This window comes from Ranitomeya imitator, chromosome 6 (assembly GCF_032444005.1).
Source record: "Ranitomeya imitator isolate aRanImi1 chromosome 6, aRanImi1.pri, whole genome shotgun sequence".
Lineage (NCBI taxonomy): Eukaryota > Metazoa > Chordata > Amphibia > Anura > Dendrobatidae > Ranitomeya > Ranitomeya imitator.
In genome coordinates, this window is record NC_091287.1 from 30947690 (window position 1) to 30967871 (window position 20182).

Here is a 20182-nt window from a genome sequence, read left to right on the forward strand (position 1 = left end):
GGATGTGTCCCGTGTGGTGTAGTATATAGAGGATGTGTCCCGTGTGGTGCACTATATAGAGGATGTGTCCCGTGTGGGATAGTATATACAGGGTGTGTCCCGTGTGGTGTGGTATATAGAGGATGTGTCCCGTGTGATGTAGTATATAGAGGATGTGTGGTGTAGTATATAGAGGATGTGTCCCGTGTGGTGCAGTATATAGAGGATGTGTCCCGTGTGGTGCAGTATATAGAGGATGTGTCCCGTGTGGTGTAGTGTATAGAGGATGTGTCCCGTGTGGTGTAGTATATAGAGGATGTGTCCCGTGTGGTGTAGTATATAGAGGATGTGTCCCGTGTGGTGTAGTATATAGAGGATGTGTCCCGTGTGGTGTAGTATATAGAGGATGTGTCCAGTGTGGTGTAGTATATAGAGGATATGTGGTGTAGTATATAGAGGATGTGTCCCGTGCGGTGTAGTATATAGAGGATGTGTCCCGTGTGGTGTAGTATATAGAGGAGGTGTGGTGTAGTATATAGAGGATATGTGGTGTAGTATATAGAGGATGTGTCCCGTGTGGTGTAGTATATAGAGGATGTGTCCCGTGTGGTGTAGTATATAGAGGAAGTGTCCCGTGTGGTGTAGTATATAGAGGATGTGTCCCGTGTGGTGTAGTATATAGAGGATGTGTCCCGTGTGGTGTAGTACATAGAGGATGCGTCCAGTGTGGTGTAGTATATAGAGGATGTGTCCCGTGTGGTGCAGTATATAGAGGATGTGTCCCGTGTGGTGCAGTGTATAGAGGATGTGTCCCGTGTGGTGTAGTATATAGAGGATGTGTCCCGTGTGGTGTAGTATATAGAGGATGTGTCCCGTGCGGTGTAGTATATAGAGGATGTGTCCCGTGTGGTGTAGTATATAGAGGAGGTGTGGTGTAGTATATAGAGGATGTGTGGTGTAGTATATAGAGGAAGTGTCCCGTGTGGTGTAGTATATAGAGGATGTGTCCCGTGTGGTGTAGTATATAGAGGATGTGTCCCGTGTGGTGTAGTATATAGAGGATGCGTCCAGTGTGGTGTAGTATATAGAGGATGTGTGGTGTAGTATATAGAGGATGTGTCCCGTGCGGTGTAGTATATAGAGGATGTGTCCCGTGTGGTGTAGTATATAGAGGATGTGTCCCGTGTGGTGCAGTATATAGAGGATGTGTCCCGTGTGGTGTAGTATATAGAGGATGTGTCCCGTGTGGTGTAGTATATAGAGGATGTGTCCCGTGTGGTGTAGTATATAGAGGATGTGTCCCGTGTGGTGCAGTATATAGAGGATGTGTGGTGTAGTATATAGAGGATGTGTCCCATGTGGTGCAGTATATAGAGGATGTGTCCCGTGTGGTGTAGTGTATAGAGGATGTGTGGTGCAGTATATAGAGGATGTGTCCCGTGTGGTGCAGTATATAGAGGATGTGTCTTGTGTGGTGTAGTGTATAGAGGATGTGTCCCGTGTGGTGCAGTATATAGAGGATGTGTGGTGTAGTATATAGAGGATGTGTCCCGTGTGGTGTAGTATATAGAGGATGTGTGGTGTAGTATATAGAGGATGTGTGGTGCAGTATATAGAGGATGTGTCCCGTGTGGTGTAGTATATAGAGGATGTGTGGTGTAGTATATAGAGAATGTGTCCCGTGTGGTGTAGTATATAGAGGATGTGTGGTGTAGTATATAGAGGATGTGTGGTGCAGTATATAGAGGATGTGTCCCGTGTGGTGTAGTATATAGAGGATGTGTCCCGTGTGGTGTAGTATATAGAGGATGTGCCCCGTGTGGTGCAGTATATAGAGGATGTGTCCCGTGTGGTGCAGTATATAGAGGATGTGTCCCGTGTGGTGTAGTATATAGAGGATGTGTCCCGTGTGGTGTAGTATATAGAGGATGTGTCCCGTGTGGTGTAGAATATAGAGGATGTGTCCCGTGTGGTGTAGTATATAGAGGATGTGTCCCGTGTGGTGTAGAATATAGAGGATGTGTGGTGCAGTATATAGAGGATGTGTCCCGTGTGGTGCAGTATATAGAGGATGTGTCATGCAGTATATAGAGGATGTGTCCCGTGTGGTGTAGTATATAGAGGATGTGTCCTGTGTGGTGTAGTATATAGAGGATGTGTCCCGTGTGGTGTAGTATATAGAGGATGTGTCCCGTGTGGTGCAGTATATACAGGGTGTGTCCCGTGTGGTGTAGTATATAGAGGATGTGTCCCGTGTGGTGTAGTATATAGAGGATGTGTCCAGTGTGGTGTGGTATATAGAGGATGTGTCCCATGTGGTGTAGTATATAGAGGATGTGTCCGTGTGGTGTAGCATATAGAGGACGTGTGGTGTAGTATATAGAGGATGTGTCCCGTGTGGTGTAGTATATAGAGGATGTGTCCCGTGTGGTGTAGTATATAGAGGATGTGTCCCGTGTTGTGTAGTATATAGAGGATGTGTCCCGTGTGGTGCAGTATATAGAGGATGTGTCCCGTGTGGTGTAGTATATACAGGGTGTGTCCCGTGTGGTGTAGTATATAGAGGATGTGTCCCGTGTGGTGTAGTATATACAGGGTGTGTCCCGTGTGGTGTAGTATATAGAGGATGTGTCCCGTGTGGTGTAGTATATACAGGGTGTGTCCCGTGTGGTGTAGTATATAGAGGATGTGTTCAGTGTGGTGTGGTATATAGAGGATGTGTGGTGTAGTATATAGAGGATGTGTCCCGTGTGGTGTAGTATATAGAGGATGTGTCCCGTGTGGTGTAGTATATAGAGGATGTGTCCCGTGTGGTGTAGTATATAGAGGATGTGTGGTGTAGTATATAGAGGATGTGTGGTGTAGTATATAGAGGAGGTGTCCCGTGTGGTGTAGTATATAGAGGATGTGTCCCGTGTGGTGTAGTATATAGAGGATGTGTCCCATGTGGTGTAGTATATAGAGGATGTGTCCCGTGTGGTGTAGTATATAGAGGATGTGTGGTGTAGTATATAGAGGATGTGTGGTGTAGTATATAGAGGATGTGTGGTGTAGTATATAGAGGATGTGTCCCGTGTGGTGTAGTATATAGAGGATGTGTGGTGTAGTATATAGAGGATGTGTCCCGTGTGGTGTAGTATATAGAGGATGTGTCCCATGTGGTGTAGTATATAGAGGATGTGTCCCGTGTGGTGTAGTATATAGAGGATGTGTCCCGTGTGGTGTAGTATATAGAGGATGTGTCCCGTGTGGTGTAGTATATAGAGGATGTGTCCCGTGTGGTGTAGTATATAGAGGATGTGTCCAGTGTGGTGTAGTATATAGAGGATGTGTCCCGTGTGGTGTAGTATATAGAGGATGTGTCCCGTGTGGTGTAGTATATAGAGGATGTGTCCCGTGTGGTGTAGTATATAGAGGATGTGTCCCGTGTGGTGTAGTATATAGAGGATGTGTCCCGTGTGGTGTAGTATATAGAGGATGTGTCCCGTGTGGTGTAGTATATAGAGGATGTGTCCCGTGTGGTGTAGTATATAGAGGATGTGTCCCGTGTGGTGTAGTATATAGAGGATGTGTCCCGTGTGGTGTAGTATATAGAGGATGTGTCTCGTGTGGTGTAGTATATAGAGGGTGTGTCCCGTGTGGTGTAGTATATAGAGGAGGTGTCCCGTGTGGTGTAGTATATAGACGATGTGTCCCATGTGGTGTAGTATATAGAGGATGTGTCCCGTGTGGTGTAGTATATAGAGGATGTGTCCCGTGCGGTGTAGTATATACAGGGTGTGTCCCGTGTGGTGTGGTATATAGAGGATGTGTCCCGTGTGGTGTAGTATATAGAGGATGTGTCCCGCGTGGTGTAGTATATAGAGGACGTGTGGTGTAGTATATAGAGGATATGTCCCGTGTGGTGTAGTATATAGAGGATGTGTCCCGTGTGGTGTAGTATATAGAGGATGTGTCCCGTGTGGTGCACTATATAGAGGATGTGTCCCGTGTGGTGCACTATATAGAGGATGTGTCCCGTGTGGGATAGTATATACAGGGTGTGTCCCGTGTGGTGTGGTATATAGAGGATGTGTCCCGTGTGGTGTAGTATATAGAGGACGTGTGGTGTAGTATATAGAGGATATGTCCCGTGTGGTGTAGTATATAGAGGATGTGTCCCGTGTGGGATAGTATATACAGGGTGTGTCCCGTGTGGTGTGGTATATAGAGGATGTGTCCCGTGTGGTGTAGTATATAGAGGATGTGTCCCGTGTGGGATAGTATATACAGGGTGTGTCCCGTGTGGTGTGGTATATAGAGGATGTGTCCCGTGTGGTGTAGTATATAGAGGTGGTGTCCCGTGTGGTGTAGTATATAGAGGACGTGTGGTGCAGTATATAGAGGATGTGTCCCGTGTGGTGTAGTATATAGAGGATGTGTCCCGTGTGGTGTAGTATACAGAGGACGTGTGGTGTAGTATATAGAGGATATGTCCCGTGTGGTGTAGTATATAAAGGATGTGTCCCGTGTGGTGTAGTATATAGAGGATGTGTCCCGTGTGGTGCTGTATATAGAGGATGTGTCCCGTGTGGTGTAGTATATAGAGGTGGTGTCCCGTGTGGTGTAGTATATAGAGGATGTGCCCCGTGTGGTGTAGTATATAGCGGATGTGCCCCGTGTGGTGTAGTATATAGAGGATGTGTCCCGTGTGGTGTAGTATATAGAGGATGTGTCCCGTGTGGTGTAGTATATAGAGGAGGTGTCCCGTGTGGTGCAGTATATAGAGGATGTGTCCCGTGTGGTGTAGTATATAGAGGATGTGTCCCGTGTGGTGTAGTGTATAGAGGATGTGTCCCGTGTGGTGTAGTATATAGAGGATGTGTCCCGTGTGGTGCAGTATATAGAGGATGTGTCCCGTGTGGTGTAGTATATAGAGGATGTGTCCCGTGTGGTGTAGTATATAGAGGATGTGTCCCGTGTGGTGTAGTATATAGAGGATGTGTCCCGTGTGGTGTAGTATATAGAGGATGTGTCCCATGTGGTGCAGTATATAGAGGATGTGTCCAGTGTGGTGCAGTATATAGAGGATGTGTCCCGTGTGGTGTAGTATATAGAGGATGTGTGGTGTGGTATATAGAAGATGTGTCCCGTGTGGTGTAGTATATAGAGGATGTGTCCCGTGTGGTGTAGTATATAGAGGATGTGTCCCGTGTGGTGTGGTATATAGAGGATGTGTCCCGTGTGGTGTAGTATATACAGGATGTGTCCCGTGTGGTGTAGTATATAGAGGATGTGTCCCGTGTGATGTAGTATATAGAGGATGTGTCCCGTGTGGTGTAGTATATAGAGGATGTGTCCCGTGTGGTGTAGTATATAGAGGATGTGTCCTGTCATGATCCCAATGGCAGGGGATCACTAAAGGACAAGCACAGATACAAACAAGCTCTAGGGCGATGGAACCTGAACTGACCGCGTCCCTGAACCTAACACACAAATAAAAGTAGCCGGGGAACGTGCCTACGATGATCCTAGACGTCTCGCTCCAGCCGAAGATCTAACTTCCCCTATTAGAAGAAACACAGACCTCTCTTGCCTCCAGAGAAATCCCCCACAGAAATAGCAGCCCCCCACATATAATGACGGTGAAATGAGAGGAAAGCACATACGCAGTATGAAAACAGTTTCAGCAAAATGAGGCCCGCTAAAGCTAGATAGCAGAGAATACAAAAGTGAACTGCGCGGTCAGCGAAAAACCCTTCAAAAAACCATCCTGAAATTACTTGAACTCATGTGCCAACTCATGGTACATGAGGAGCAATTTCAGCCCACTAGAGCAACCAGCAGCAAGAATCACATATCTGCAGGCTGGACTAAAAACCAAATAAAGCAAAACACCAAAACAGGAAAATCCAAACTTAGCTTGACCAGAAGGTTCTAGGAGCAGGGAGCAGAGGTAACAAGACACACTGGATACATTGTTAACCGGCGAGGAAATGCCAGCAAAGCCAGGTTAAATAGGAAACTCCCATATCCTGATGGAACAGGTGGAACCCAGAGACCCAGGAAAGACAAGTCACCCAGTACCATCAGTAACCACCAGAGGGAGCCCAAAAACAGAACTCACAACAGTACCCCCCCCTTGAGGAGGGGTCACCGAACCCTCACGAGAACCACCAGGGCGACCAGGATGAGCCCTATGAAAAGCGCGAACCAAATCATCAGCATGAACATCCGAGGCAACCACCCAAGAATTATCCTCCTGACCATAACCCTTCCACTTGACCAAATACTGGAGTTTCCGTCTGGAAACACGAGAATCCAAGATCTTCTCCACAACATACTCCAATTCTCCCTCCACCAGCACTGGAGCAGGAGGCTCAAGCGAAGGAACAACAGGTACCTCATACTTCCGCAACAACGACCGATGGAACACATTATGAATAGCAAACGATGCCGGGAGATCCAAACGAAACGACACAGGGTTAAGAATTTCCAAGATCCTATAGGGACCGATGAACCGAGGCTTGAACTTAGGAGAAGAGACCTTCATAGGAACAAAACGAGAAGACAACCACACCAAGTCACCAACAAGAAGTCGAGGACCCACGCGGCGACGGCGATTAGCAAACTGCTGAGCCTTCTCCTGGGACAACTTCAAATTGTCCACCACATGACTCCAAATCCGATGCAACCTATCCACCACCATGTCCACTCCAGGACAATCAGAAGGTTCCACCTGACCAGAGGAAAAACGAGGATGAAACCCCGAATTACAAAAGAAAGGAGAAACCAAGGTAGCAGAACTAGCCCGATTATTAAGGGCAAACTCGGCCAGCGGCAAAAAGGTAACCCAGTCATCCTGATCAGCAGAAACAAAACACCTTAAATAAGTTTCCAAGGTCTGATTAGTTCGTTCAGTCTGGCACTGACAGATTGAACAAACGACCTTTAGGAAATTTACTGCCTGGAATTAAATTTATAGCACAATCGCAATCCCTGTGAGGAGGAAGCGAACTGAGCTTAGGCTCCTCAAAAACATCCCGATAGTCAGACAAAAACACAGGAATCTCAGAAGGAGTAGATGAAGCGATAGAAATCGGAGGTGCATCATCATGAACCCCCTGACAACCCCAGCTTAACACAGACATTGATTTCCAGTCAAGGACTGGATTATGAGTTTGTAACCATGGCAGACCAAGTACTAGAACATCATGCAAATTATACAGTACCAGGAAGCGAATCACCTCCTGATGAACGGGAGTCATACGCATGGTCACTTGTGTCCAGTACTGAGGTTTATTCATAGCCAAAGGTGTAGAGTCAATTCCCTTCAAAGGAATAGGGACTTCCAGAGGCTCTAGACTAAACCCACAGCGATTGGCAAATGACCAATCCATAAGACTCAGGGCAGCGCCTGAATCCACATAGGCATCGACGGAAATGGATGATAATAAACAAATCAGAGTCACAGACAGAATGAACTTAGACTGTAAAGTACTAATGGCAACAGACTTATCAACCTTTTTTGTGCGTTTAGAGCATGCTGATATAACATGAGCTGAATCACCACAATAAAAGCACAACCCTTTTTTCCGCCTATACTTTTGCCGTTCACTTCTGGACTGAATTCTATCACATTGCATTATCTCAGGTGACGGTTCAGACGACACCGCCAAATGATGCACAGGTTTGCGCTCCCGTAAACGCCGATCAATCTGAACAGCCATAGTCATAGACTCATTCAGACCAGCAGGCGCAGGGAACCCCACCATAACATCTTTAATGGCCTCAGAAAGGCCATCTCTGAACTTTGCAGCCAGAGCGCACTCATTCCACTGAGTAAGTACCGACCACTTTCGAAATTTTTGACAATAAATTTCTGCTTCATCTTGCCCCTGAGAGAGGGCCAACAAAGCTTTTTCAGCCTGAATCTCTTGGTTAGGTTCCTCATAGAGCAAACCCAATGCCAGAAAAAACGTATCCCCATTAAGCAACGCAGGGTCCCCTGGTGCCAATGCAAATGCCCAATCCTGAGGGTCACCCCGCAGGAAAGATATAATTATCTTGACTTGCTGAGCAGGGTCTCCAGAGGAGCGAGATTTCAAAGAAAGAAACAACTTGCAATTGTTCCTAAAATTCAGAAAACGAGATCTATCTCCAGAAAAAAACTCTGGGACAGGAATTCTAGGTTCAGACATAGGAGCATGTACAACAAAATCCTGTATATTTTGAACCTTAGTGGCAAGATTATTCAGGCTGGAAGCCAAACTCTGGACGTCCATGATAAACAGCTGGGATCAGAGCCATTCAAAGATTAAGAGGAGGAGGAAGTAGCCAGGCTGCAATAAGGCTAGGCAGCAAACTCTGAGGGAAAGAGAAAGAAAAAAAAAAAAATTCCTCAGACTACTTATCCTCCTACTTCAGCCAATACAATTAACACTTTGTGGGCCGGTTATACTGTCATGATCCCAATGGCAGGGGATCACTAAAGGACAAGCACAGATACAAACAAGCTCTAGGGCGATGGAACCTGAGCTGACCGCGACCCTGAACCTAACACACAAATAAAAGTAGCCGGGGAACGTGCCTACGATGATCCTAGACGTCTCGCTCCAGCCGAAGATCTAACTTCCCCTATTAGAAGAAACACAGACCTCTCTTGCCTCCAGAGAAATCCCCCACAGAAATAGCAGCCCCCCACATATAATGACGGTGAAATGAGAGGAAAGCACATACGCAGTATGAAAACAGTTTCAGCAAAATGAGGCCCGCTAAAGCTAGATAGCAGAGAATACAAAAGTGAACTGCGCGGTCAGCGAAAAACCCTTCAAAAAACCATCCTGAAATTACTTGAACTCATGTGCCAACTCATGGTACATGAGGAGCAATTTCAGCCCACTAGAGCAACCAGCAGCAAGAATCACATATCTGCAGGCTGGACTAAAAACCAAATAAAGCAAAACACCAAAACAGGAAAATCCAAACTTAGCTTGACCAGAAGGTTCTAGGAGCAGGGAGCAGAGGTAACAAGACACACTGGATACATTGTTAACCGGTGAGGAAATGCCAGCAAAGCCAGGTTAAATAGGAAACTCCCATATCCTGATGGAACAGGTGGAACCCAGAGACCCAGGAAAGACAAGTCACCCAGTACCATCAGTAACCACCAGAGGGAGCCCAAAAACAGAACTCACAACAGTGTCCCGTGTGGTGTAGTATATAGAGGATGTGTCCCGTGTGGTGTGGTATATAGAGGATGTGTCCCGTGTGGTGTAGTATATACAGGATGTGTCCCGTGTGGTGTAGTATATAGAGGATGTGTCCCGTGTGATGTAGTATATAGAGGATGTGTCCCGTGTGGTGTAGTATATAGAGGATGTGTCCCGTGTGATGTAGTATATAGAGGATGTGTCCCGTGTGGTGTGGTATATAGAGGATGTGTCCCGTGTGGTGTAGTATATACAGGATGTGTCCCGTGTGGTGTAGTATATAGAGGATGTGTCCCGTGTGGTGTAGTATATAGAGGATGTGTGGTGTAGTATATAGAGGATGTGTCCCGTGTGGTGTAGTATATAGATGATGTGTCCCGTGTGGTGTAGTATATAGATGATGTGTCCCGTGTGGTGTAGTATATAGAGGATGTGTCCTGTGTGGTGTAGTATATAGAGGATGTGTCCCGTGTGGTGTGGTATATAGATGATGTGTCCCGTGTGGTATATAGAGGATATAGAGGAACCGCACAATATTCTCTCCTGTTAACCTTGATTCCTCGCAGTCATGTCTCCCGAGCCCGGAGGATGTGGATGGACACTAGTGAGGAGCCGACTGAGCAGCGATCTGTATTCTGACTTATTGCAGTTTCCTAAAATAAAAATCAATCCAACCACTTGACGTTCCATTAGTAAAGCATTAATGGCTGCTATTAAGCTTCTGATTTTTCCCCACAATCTGGAGTAGATTTTTTAAAGATAAGTAATTATTTTTTTTCTTTATCCTTTATTAAAAAAATGCTTTTCTTAAAAGAAGCTTTAAACCACGCTCTACCTAAGTGGTTCACTAACATAATGTACTGAGCGGCAGCCGCTGATTGTCAAGTACTGAAAATTATGTATTTCAAGATAAAATGTCTCTTTCATACAGTCTCTTCCGTTCATGAAGTTTGTTCTCGCTTTGGTGGAGATTCCTGTAGCCCAAATATCCATATTCCTATCAGTCGATAACAAGTTTCCCAGCTCTTGCCTGTTCTACCACAGGATGCAGTGTCACAGATGAAGTGAGAACCTGCAGCTGCATCTCCCTCTTCCCCCTTTTTATTTACAATATTGCAGTTTCCATATTTGAATTAGGAAAGGAAGGAATGAAGGAAGGAAACTTAAAGGAAAGGTAATGGAAGGAAAAGGAAAAATAAAAGGTAAAGGAAGGAAGGAAAGGGGAAGGATGGAAATGGAAAGGTAAAGGAATGAAAGGGTAAGGAAGGAAAAGGAAAGGAAAAGGAATGAAAGGGGAAGGAAGGAAAAGGAAAGGAAAAGGAATGAAAGGGGAAGGAAGGAAAAGAAGAGGTAAAGGAAGGAAATGTGAAGGAAGTAAAGGGGAAGAAAGGAAAAGGAAAGGAAGGAAGGAAGGAAAGGGGAAAGAAGGAAAAGGAAAGGAAGGAAAGGGGAAAGAAGGAAAAGGAAAGGAAGGAAGGAAAGGGGAAAGAAGGAAAATAAAAGGTAAAGGAGGAAAGGAAAGATAAAGGAGGGAAAGGGGAAGGAAGGAAAAGGAAAGGTAAAGGAAGGAAAAGGAAAGGTAAAGGAAGGGAAAGAAAAGGTAAAGGAAGGAAAACAAAGGAAGGTTATGAAAGGAAAGACAGGGAAGGAAATGACAGGAAATGAAATAAATGGAAGGAAGGCAATGAAAGTAAAGTAGGATGGAAAAAAAAGAAAAAGAAAGACAAAGAAAGAAATGGAAAAAAGAAACAAAAAGAAAAGAATAGAAAGCAAGAAATAACAAAAAAAAGGAAGAAAGAAAGAAAAAAATAGAAAGAAAGGATAGATATATATTAGTTATAGAGGATGACGAACAGATATTAGATTTTCCCATTTCTACCCATTTGAGGTGACCTATAACGACTGATCTCCCTTCTGTTATTATGTCAGCAGGCTGAAGCCGCCCTGTGATACGATAATGTGAGGCGCCGTCTCCACACACCATTCTCAGACCACTTTGGATTGGATCAGTGGGCACGTGCCCTTTCATGTTACTGTTAATGTAACCCCCGCACAGAAGACACGGGCCGGCGTCACACATTTATTATTTCACATTGACTAGGATGGAGAGTTACCCCCCAACGCCCCCGGATATTCTCACAGAGGATTTATTTGGAACTCCCCGGTTTAATCACAGAGCCCAGGGGCATGCTCAATAATTATCAGCCTTACTGAGTCTTCGCCTTACCTGTGTTTTTCCCAGAAGCCGATACGCCTGCTGCACCTTTGTATAGTGAGAAACATCAAAGTTCTTGCAGATTTTACAGAGGGCCACGTCTAACTGTTCCTGTAGGGGTGAAAAAAATTATGTATTCCAGTTACATAATAACAGATGCAAAACCCGTTCCCACGTATAGACAACGGCACAATAACTGCTTCAACCAAAAAATAAAGTGTGTTGAAAGGATGAACTATTAAATAACATTTAAGAATAAACTTTCCTATATGTCTACATGAGGAATAACGCTATATTATGTTATTACATGACTTGTATCCTTCATTTTCACCAGTTTTCTCATGTGCTGGCTTTCTATGATTTTCAGTTGTCTCTGAGCTACAGGGTGGACACTAGCTATGATCTCTCCCATACTCAGCACACAAAAACATAAGAAATTTCTGCTCTTCATTCCTTCGGTCAGATAGGAAAATATCCAGCGATGCTGAGCAGTGTAGATGTGAATCCACTGGCACTGAATATTAATTTCTCTTATAGCGCGCACAGTTACATCCGCAGCTGCCGGCTTCCAGTATAAAAACCCCGAAAACATCCTACTTGCCTTCCCTGCGCGCCCTCACAGCATCTCGTTCTGGCTTCCAGCAGCCGGGCTATCACGTGTCACCGCTCATTAAGGGAATAAATATTCATTCCACTCCACGCCTATGGGAGTGGAGAGGTGAATATTCATTATCTTAATGAGCGGCGACACGTGATAGCCCGGCCACAGGAGCTGCTGGCACTGAAACGAGATGCTGCAAGGGCGCGCAGGGAATGCAAGTAGGATGGGGTTTTTTTTAATACTTTTCTCAGGGGGGCCATACATACAAGGATGGGGATAAGGAGCCACGCAGACAAGGGTGGGAATAAGGAAACACGCAGACAAGGATGGGGATAAGAAGCCACGCAGACAAGGGTGGGAATAAGGAGCCACGCAGACAAGGATGGGGATAAGGAGCCACGCAGACAAGGATGGGGATAAGGAGCCACGCAGACAAGGATGGGGATAAGAAGCCATGCAGACAAGGATGTGAATAAGGAGCCACGCAGACAAGGATGAAAATAAAAAGCCACGCAGACAAGGGTGGGAATAAGGAGCCATGCAGACAAGTATGGGGATAAGGAGCCACGCAGACAAGGATGGGGATATGGAGCCATGTAGACAAGGATGGGGATAAGGAGCCAAGGAGACAAGGATGAAAATAAAAAGCCACGCAGACAAGGACAGGGATATGGAGCCACGCAGACAAGGACGGGAATAAGGAGCCACGCAGATAAGGGTGGGGATAAGGAGGCATGCAGACAAGGATGGGGATAAGAAGCCACGCAGATAAAGATGGGAATAAGGAGCCACGCAGACAAGGATGTGAATAAGGAGCCACGCAGAAAAGGATGTGAATAAGGAGCCACGCAGACAAGGATGGGAATAAGGAGCCACACAGACAAGGATGGGAATAAGGAGCCACACAGACAAGGACGGGAATAAGGAGCCACGCAGATAAGGGTGGGGATAAGGAGGCATGCAGACAAGGATGGGGATAAGAAGCCACGCAGATAAAGATGGGAATAAGGAGCCACGCAGACAAGGATGTGAATAAGGAGCCACGCAGAAAAGGATGTGAATTAGGAGCCACGCAGACAAGGATGGGAATAAGGAGCCACACAGACAAGGATGGGAATAAGGAGCCACACAGACAAGGATGGGAATAAGGAGCCACGCAGACAAGGATGAAAATAAAAAGCCACGCAGACAAGGACAGGGATATGGAGCCACGCAGACAAGGACGGGAATAAGGAGCCACGCAGATAAGGGTGGGGATAAGGAGGCATGCAGGCAAGGATAGGGATAAGAAGGCACGCAGACAAAGATGGGAATAAGGAGCCACGCAGACAAGGATGGGGATATGGAGCCATGCAGACAAGGACGGGGGATAAGAAGCCATGCAGACAAGGATGGGAATAAGGAGCCATGCAGACAAGGATGGGAATAACAAACCACGCAGACAAGGATGGGAATAAGGAGCCACGCAGACAAGGATGAAAATAAAAAGCCACGCAGACAAGGATGGGGATAAGAAGCCACGCAGACAAGGATGGGAATAAGGAGCCACGTAGACAAGGATGGGAATAAGGAGCCATGCAGACAAGGATGGGAATAACAAACCACGCAGACAAGGATGGGAATAAGGAGCCAGTGCCACGCAGACAAGGATGGGAATAAGGAGCCACGCAGACAAGAATAGGAATAAGGAGCCACGCAGACAATGATGGGAATAAGGAGTCACGCAGACAAGGATGGGGATAAGGAGCCACACAGACAAGGACGGGGGATAAGGAGCCATGCAGACAAGGATGGGAATAAGGAGACACGCAGACAAGGATGGGAATAAGGAGCCACGCAGACAAGGACGGGGGATAAGGAGCCATGCAGACAAGGATGGGGATAACGAACCACGCAGACAAGGATGGGAATAAGGAGGCACGCAGACAAGGATGGGAATAAGGAGCCACGCAGACAAGGATGGGAATAAGGAGCCACGCAGACAAGGATGGGATTAAGGAGCCATGTACACAAGGATGGGGGATGAGGAACCATGCATACCAGAATAGGGATTAGGGACAATGCATATCCGGCTTATACTTCAGTCAATAAGTTTTCCCAGTTTTTCGAGGCAAAATTAGGTGCCTTGGCTTATACTCAAGTCGATTTATACATAAGTATATACGGTATTTGAAAGCTCAGCATGATCTTTCTGTGTCTTCTTCTGCTTGTTTACTCACTCTGCTCCTCCCTCACTCTTCCTTCTCCTTTCCTTCTCCATAAGGTATAATAAGAGGTGTAACCTGACACCTCACTGTTCCAACAGTCTGTCAAGTCTTGAGGCTTTGAGCGTTTTTCCCCCCCCCCCAGAGTGAATGTTGAGTTCAGAAAGAGAGAGAACTGCCTCACAAGTGCACTATTTATACAAAAGTTATTGAAATAACATCATTCATTTAAATATTGCCTAAACCCGGAGCCACCTCTATGATATTCATAAGCCATAAAGGTGTAATATGAGCAGGAGTTCTGGTTGTGAGGCGACAAAACCCGTCACGTCACCAGGTTAAAAATATAATTTCTTTACCAAAGGGACATGGCTCACAGGATCCTCTAGGGCGGGTCTTACACTACTCTGCATTATTACCCTGAAAGCCACGCCCCCTTTTAAAGACTATAAAAATGTAGCACTAAATAAAAAGGCCCATATTTCTGCAACAGTGTAGAAGATTTAAAAAAAGAAAAAAAAATTCAATAATCAGGAGAGCAGTGGGAATAAAATAAGAGTAAAAAAAAAATGGACACATGATCTGGTGGTAGAAATTATACAGATAATGTGACTAGGATGCCTTTAACTTCATCTAAATATATGATTTGCCCGATTCGCTTAAAGGGGTTTTGCCTCATAAGTGTAAAACAAAAAAAATCTGGTGGTAGAAATTATACAGATAATGTGACTAGGATGCCTTTAACTTCATCTAGATATACGATTTGCCCGATTCGCTTAAAGGGGTTTTGCCTCATAAGTGTAAAACAAAAAAAACAAAAAAAAATTACCTCTCTAAACCTCCGCTGCTCCAGAACCGCCAGGGACTTCACAGTCACCTGACTTCTGACACCTCTCATTGGTTGAATAGTCAGGTGACAAAAGGACCCCGCAGGTGAAATGATATCCGGGTCCATCAGTCACCTGATGCTGCAGCCAATCAGTGGCCTAAGTGGTCATGTGACTGGATGGAATGTCACTAGTTCCGCTTCTGGAGAAGAATACCACTTTAAAAACTGATAGAAAGACCCTTTAAATTTTCTTTAAGAGAACATAAAATGAGCGTCAAGGAAGAGCAAATACTTGTAATCTCCAACCTGAGCAGCAGGCTCTGAGAGCGACACATCCGAGTGGTCCCCACTCCCCCCTCCCCCCAGTAATCGCTTCGGGATGTGGATTTTTCAATTTCTTCTTGCTGAAAATATGATTACCGACATTATACAGTACAGTGTTAAAGTGAACTGTGGCCACTGCCATCAGCGGAGAGGAGCCGATATTTAAAGTAATCCTTGGATAATAGACTGGGATTAGATAAGGACGAGCTTTCCTCCCCGAGATGTAGAGAGAGTCGGCGTGAGAAGACGGTGTGGATACAGATACGCTTATTCCATGATGCTGAGGGCTATGCTCCCCGAGTCTTCAACCTGAGAACGCGACGCCCGTGACGGGAAGGAATTCCAATTATACACGCGGGCAAACGACACCTGAATTGGTATCATACAGGGTCTGGCGGGTGCATGTGTCCATGAATGGTTGGAAGTAACATCCCGCTTACATAATCTATTTTCTTAGCACGATTACGAAGACGTTAATTTCAAAAACTTTAAAAAAAAAAAAAAGTTCTACAGACCCGAGACCTATTGACTCCTACGGGATACACGTACAGTATATACAAATAAGGGAGGATACACATACTGTATATACAGAGCAGGGGGATACACATACAGTATATACAGAGCAGGGGGATAGACGTACAGTATATACAGAGCAGAGAGGATACACATACAGTATATACAGAGCAGGGGGATACACACAGTATATACAGAGCAGGGGGATACACAGTATATACAGAGCAGGGAGGATACACATACAGTATATACAGAGCAGGGAGGATACACGTACAGTATATACAGATCAGGGGGATACACATACAGTATATACAGAGCAGGGAGATACACATACAGTATATACAGAGCAGGGAGATACACATACAGTATATACAGAGCAGGGAGATACACATACAGTATATACAGAGCAGGGGGATACACAGTATATACAGAGCAGGGAGGATACACGTACAGTATATACAGAGCAGGGAGGATACACGTACAGTATATACAGAGCAGGGGGATACACATACAGTATATACAGAGCAGGGGGATACACATACAGTATATACAGAGCAGGGAGGATACACATACAGTATATACAGAGCAGGGAGGATACACATACAGTATATACAGAGCAGGGGGGATACACATACAGTATATACAGAGCAGGGAGATAAACATACAGTATATAAAGAGCAGGGAGGATACACATACAGTATATACAGAGCAGGGGGATACACACAGTATATACAGAGCAGGGGGATACACATACAGTATATACAGAGCAGGGAGGATACACATACAGTATATACAGAGCAGGGGGATAGACAGAGTATATACAGAGCAGGGGGATAGACGTAGAGTATATACAGAGCAGGGGGATACACATACAGTATATACAGAGCAGGGAGGATACACATACAGTATATACAGAGCAGGGGGATACACATACAGTATATACAGAACAGGGGGATACACATACAGTATATACAGAGCAGGGAGGATACACACAGTATATACAGAGCAGGGGGATACACATACAGTATATACAGAGCAGGGAGGATACACATACAGTATATACAGAGCAGGGGGATACACATACAGTATATACAGAGCAGGGGGATACACATACAGTATATACACAGCAGGGGGATACACAAACAGTATATACAAAGCAGGGGGATACACATACAGTATATACAGAGCGGGGGGATATATGCACAGTATATACAGAGCAGGGAGGATACACATACAGTATATACAGAGCAAGGGGTTACACATACAGTATATACAGAGCAGGGGGATACACGTACAGTATATAAAGAGCAGGGAGGACACGTACAGTATATACAGAGCAGGGAGGATACACATACAGTATCTACAGAGCAGGGGGATACACATACAGTATCTACAGAGCAGCGGGATACACATACAGTATATACAGAGCAGGGGGATACACATACAGTATCTACAGAGCAGGGGGATAAACATACAGTATATACAGAGCAGGGGGATACACATAGTATCTACAGAGCAGGGGGATACACATACAGTATCTACAGAGCAGGGGGATACACATACAGTATATACAGAGCAGGGGGATACACAGTATATACAGAGCAGGGGGATACACATACAGTATATACAGAGCAGGGGGATAGACGTAGAGTATATACAGAGCAGGAAGGATACACATACAGTATATACAGAGTAGAGCTGGATACATATATTGTATATATTGTGGAGGGGGATACACATACTTTAGATACAGAGTAGAGGGGGAGACATACTATATATACAGAGTAGAGGGGGATACACGTACAGTATATAGGGGATACATGTACAGTATATAGAGAGTAGAGGGGATACATGTACAGCATATATAAAGTGGAAGGGGATACATTTCCTATATATATATATATATATATATATATATATATATATATATATATATATATATATATAGCAGGGGGATACATGTAGAGTATATACAGAGCAGAGAAGATACATGTAGAGTATATACAGAGTATAGGGGGACATGTACAGTATATATAGAGTAGAGGGGGGATACACATACCGTACATGTAGAGTGGAGGGGGATACATGTCCAATATATACACAGAGCAGGGGGATACATTTCCAGTATATACAGAGCGGGGGGATATATGCACAGTATATACAGAGCAGGGGATACATTTCCAGTATATACAGAGTGGGGGGATATATGCACAGTATATACAGAGCAGGGGGATACATTTCCAGTATATACAGAGCGGGGGGATATATTGCACAGTATATACAGAGCAGGGGATACATTTACAGTATATACAGAGCGGGGTGATACACGTACAGTATATGTAGAGTAGAGGGGGACACGTACATTACATATAGGAGTAGAGGAGGATACATATCCAGTATATACAGAGTGGGTGGATATATGTACAGTATATGTAGAGTAGAGGGGGACACGTACATGACATATAGAGTAGAGGAGGATACATATCCAGTATATACAGAGCAGGGGGGATACATTTACAGTAGATACAGAGCAGGGGGATACATGTAGAGTATAACATTCAGGGCAGGGGGGGATACATGCCCAGCACTCCTCCTGCACTGGCGCGGTTATTACGAGTGAAGCTAATACTGAATATACGCCGGATATTAGAGAAGCGTCCTGTAAATGTGCAGAAATCTTCTCATAAATTATTCATTTTCCCTCTGAAGTGAATCCCTTCATTGTCCGTCCTCCCGGGAAATCACCACGATCAAAGGCTGTTTGTATTATGTGTACAATAATCATCTATAATCTACAGATAAAAGGGACGGCGGCCATTAGCCGACGATCACAGAGCGCCGTCAGGCGAGAGGAGAAATGCTGACAGCTGTGACGTGTACCGCGGGGCTGGGGTTAATTGCAGCGCACATCACTGGGGGAAAATACCGTCCAATGAACAGATCGTCAGGAAGATTAAAGCTTGAAACATATCTACAGGCCAATGTCACCATCTCCACATCGGTAGACAGGTCCAATAGTTTTGGAACACATTTTTTCTTCTTTTTATGAAGATTAAAAATCCTGTACTGAGGAGCATCTGAATATATCTCTATAAAAAGAGCTCAAAATCCACTGCGTAAACTAAGATTTCAACAGAAAACTTTTTTTATTTTATTTCCAGCAGTAGCCACTAGAGGGAGCTTCCATACAGGACTCAGGATGCAGCAAGCTCCTCGGCTCCCTCTAGTGGTGACTGCAGGAAGTCACAAATTCATCTTTAGACATTATTATTTATGCAGGGACTTTGGAGTAACAAAAGGCATTTTGCAGGCGCTTATTTCCATGGCGCTACCAGTGACATAGAGGCACAGAAAAACATTTTCCCATATGAAAATAAAAATTACTTTTCTAAGTTTTGGCTCTTGTGAAATCATGCAGCGGCATGGGGGCCAATGGTCTTGTACTAAGCTCGGAACTACAGTGCCCCTTAGGCAGGTGTCGGACATAGGGAGGTATGTGCCTCACTCCCACACATTTTGGCTTGGTGCATGAACAGCCAACTTCCCATCAAACTGGGTAAAAGGGACCCTCATGATTGGTGGAGGTTCTAGTGGTGGGCCTGCCAAAAATCAGAAAACTAGTATTTATTCTATGGATATATGTTGATTTTTGGGACAACCCCCGTTAACTATAATTTGCCTAGAATCCAACTGAAAAAAACATCTGGGAGGAGCACTGCATGCTGTCCTTTTCAGCTAGATGCCAGGCACAGTGCTGACGTCTCCCGATAGATCGGCCTGGACACTTTCTTTTATACTCTTTGGCGGCGGCCATAGTTGACTTACCTCAATTTGTTCTAATGTGTCCTGCAGCTTTGAGTTGAGTTCGCTGCAAAATAAAGAAAAAAAAACAATTTGTTGATTACAGTTGGACACAATTATCTAGAACTATAGAATGGTGGGGGGGAAAAAAAACTAGAAAAACACAACAATCCTAATCCAATCCCATTAGCTACAGAAGAAACCCCAGCCGGCTCGGATTTCGATTCAACGACCAGTCATCGGTAGTTCAGTAAGCCATTATGCAGTTAAATGTCTAATTCAGCTCTGCTACATCTCCAAAAAGCCAATTACAGCAATTATACCACGGGACACAGCAAATAGGATGAGTACATAACGGGGGAGCATGTCAGGTTTATTAGATACATTATTACACTACCTGCGGGTCAGAACTAATGTCTCCGTCACATTGTGCATGTGCAACGCAGTTAAGTAGTAGTGTGAACACAAAAGGCATCAATGGGAGAAAATCTGACAATGACGCTAATAATAGGCGAGATATAATAG

The 20182-nt window shown here is 44.9% G+C and overlaps 1 protein-coding gene across 1 annotated transcript in view; it reads right to left on the reverse strand.

Annotated features, from left to right (window-relative positions):
- The window catches only part of VPS50 (VPS50 subunit of EARP/GARPII complex), a 195118-nt gene that overhangs the window by 75672 nt on the left and 99264 nt on the right, over window positions 1-20182 (reverse strand). The window contains exons 10-11 of the mRNA XM_069729396.1: window positions 19682-19724; window positions 11398-11496 (exon numbers count right to left, since the gene is read on the reverse strand). Of these exons, the coding sequence (XP_069585497.1) occupies window positions 11398-11496; window positions 19682-19724 (142 nt within the window). The remainder of the gene's footprint in view (window positions 1-11397; window positions 11497-19681; window positions 19725-20182) is intronic.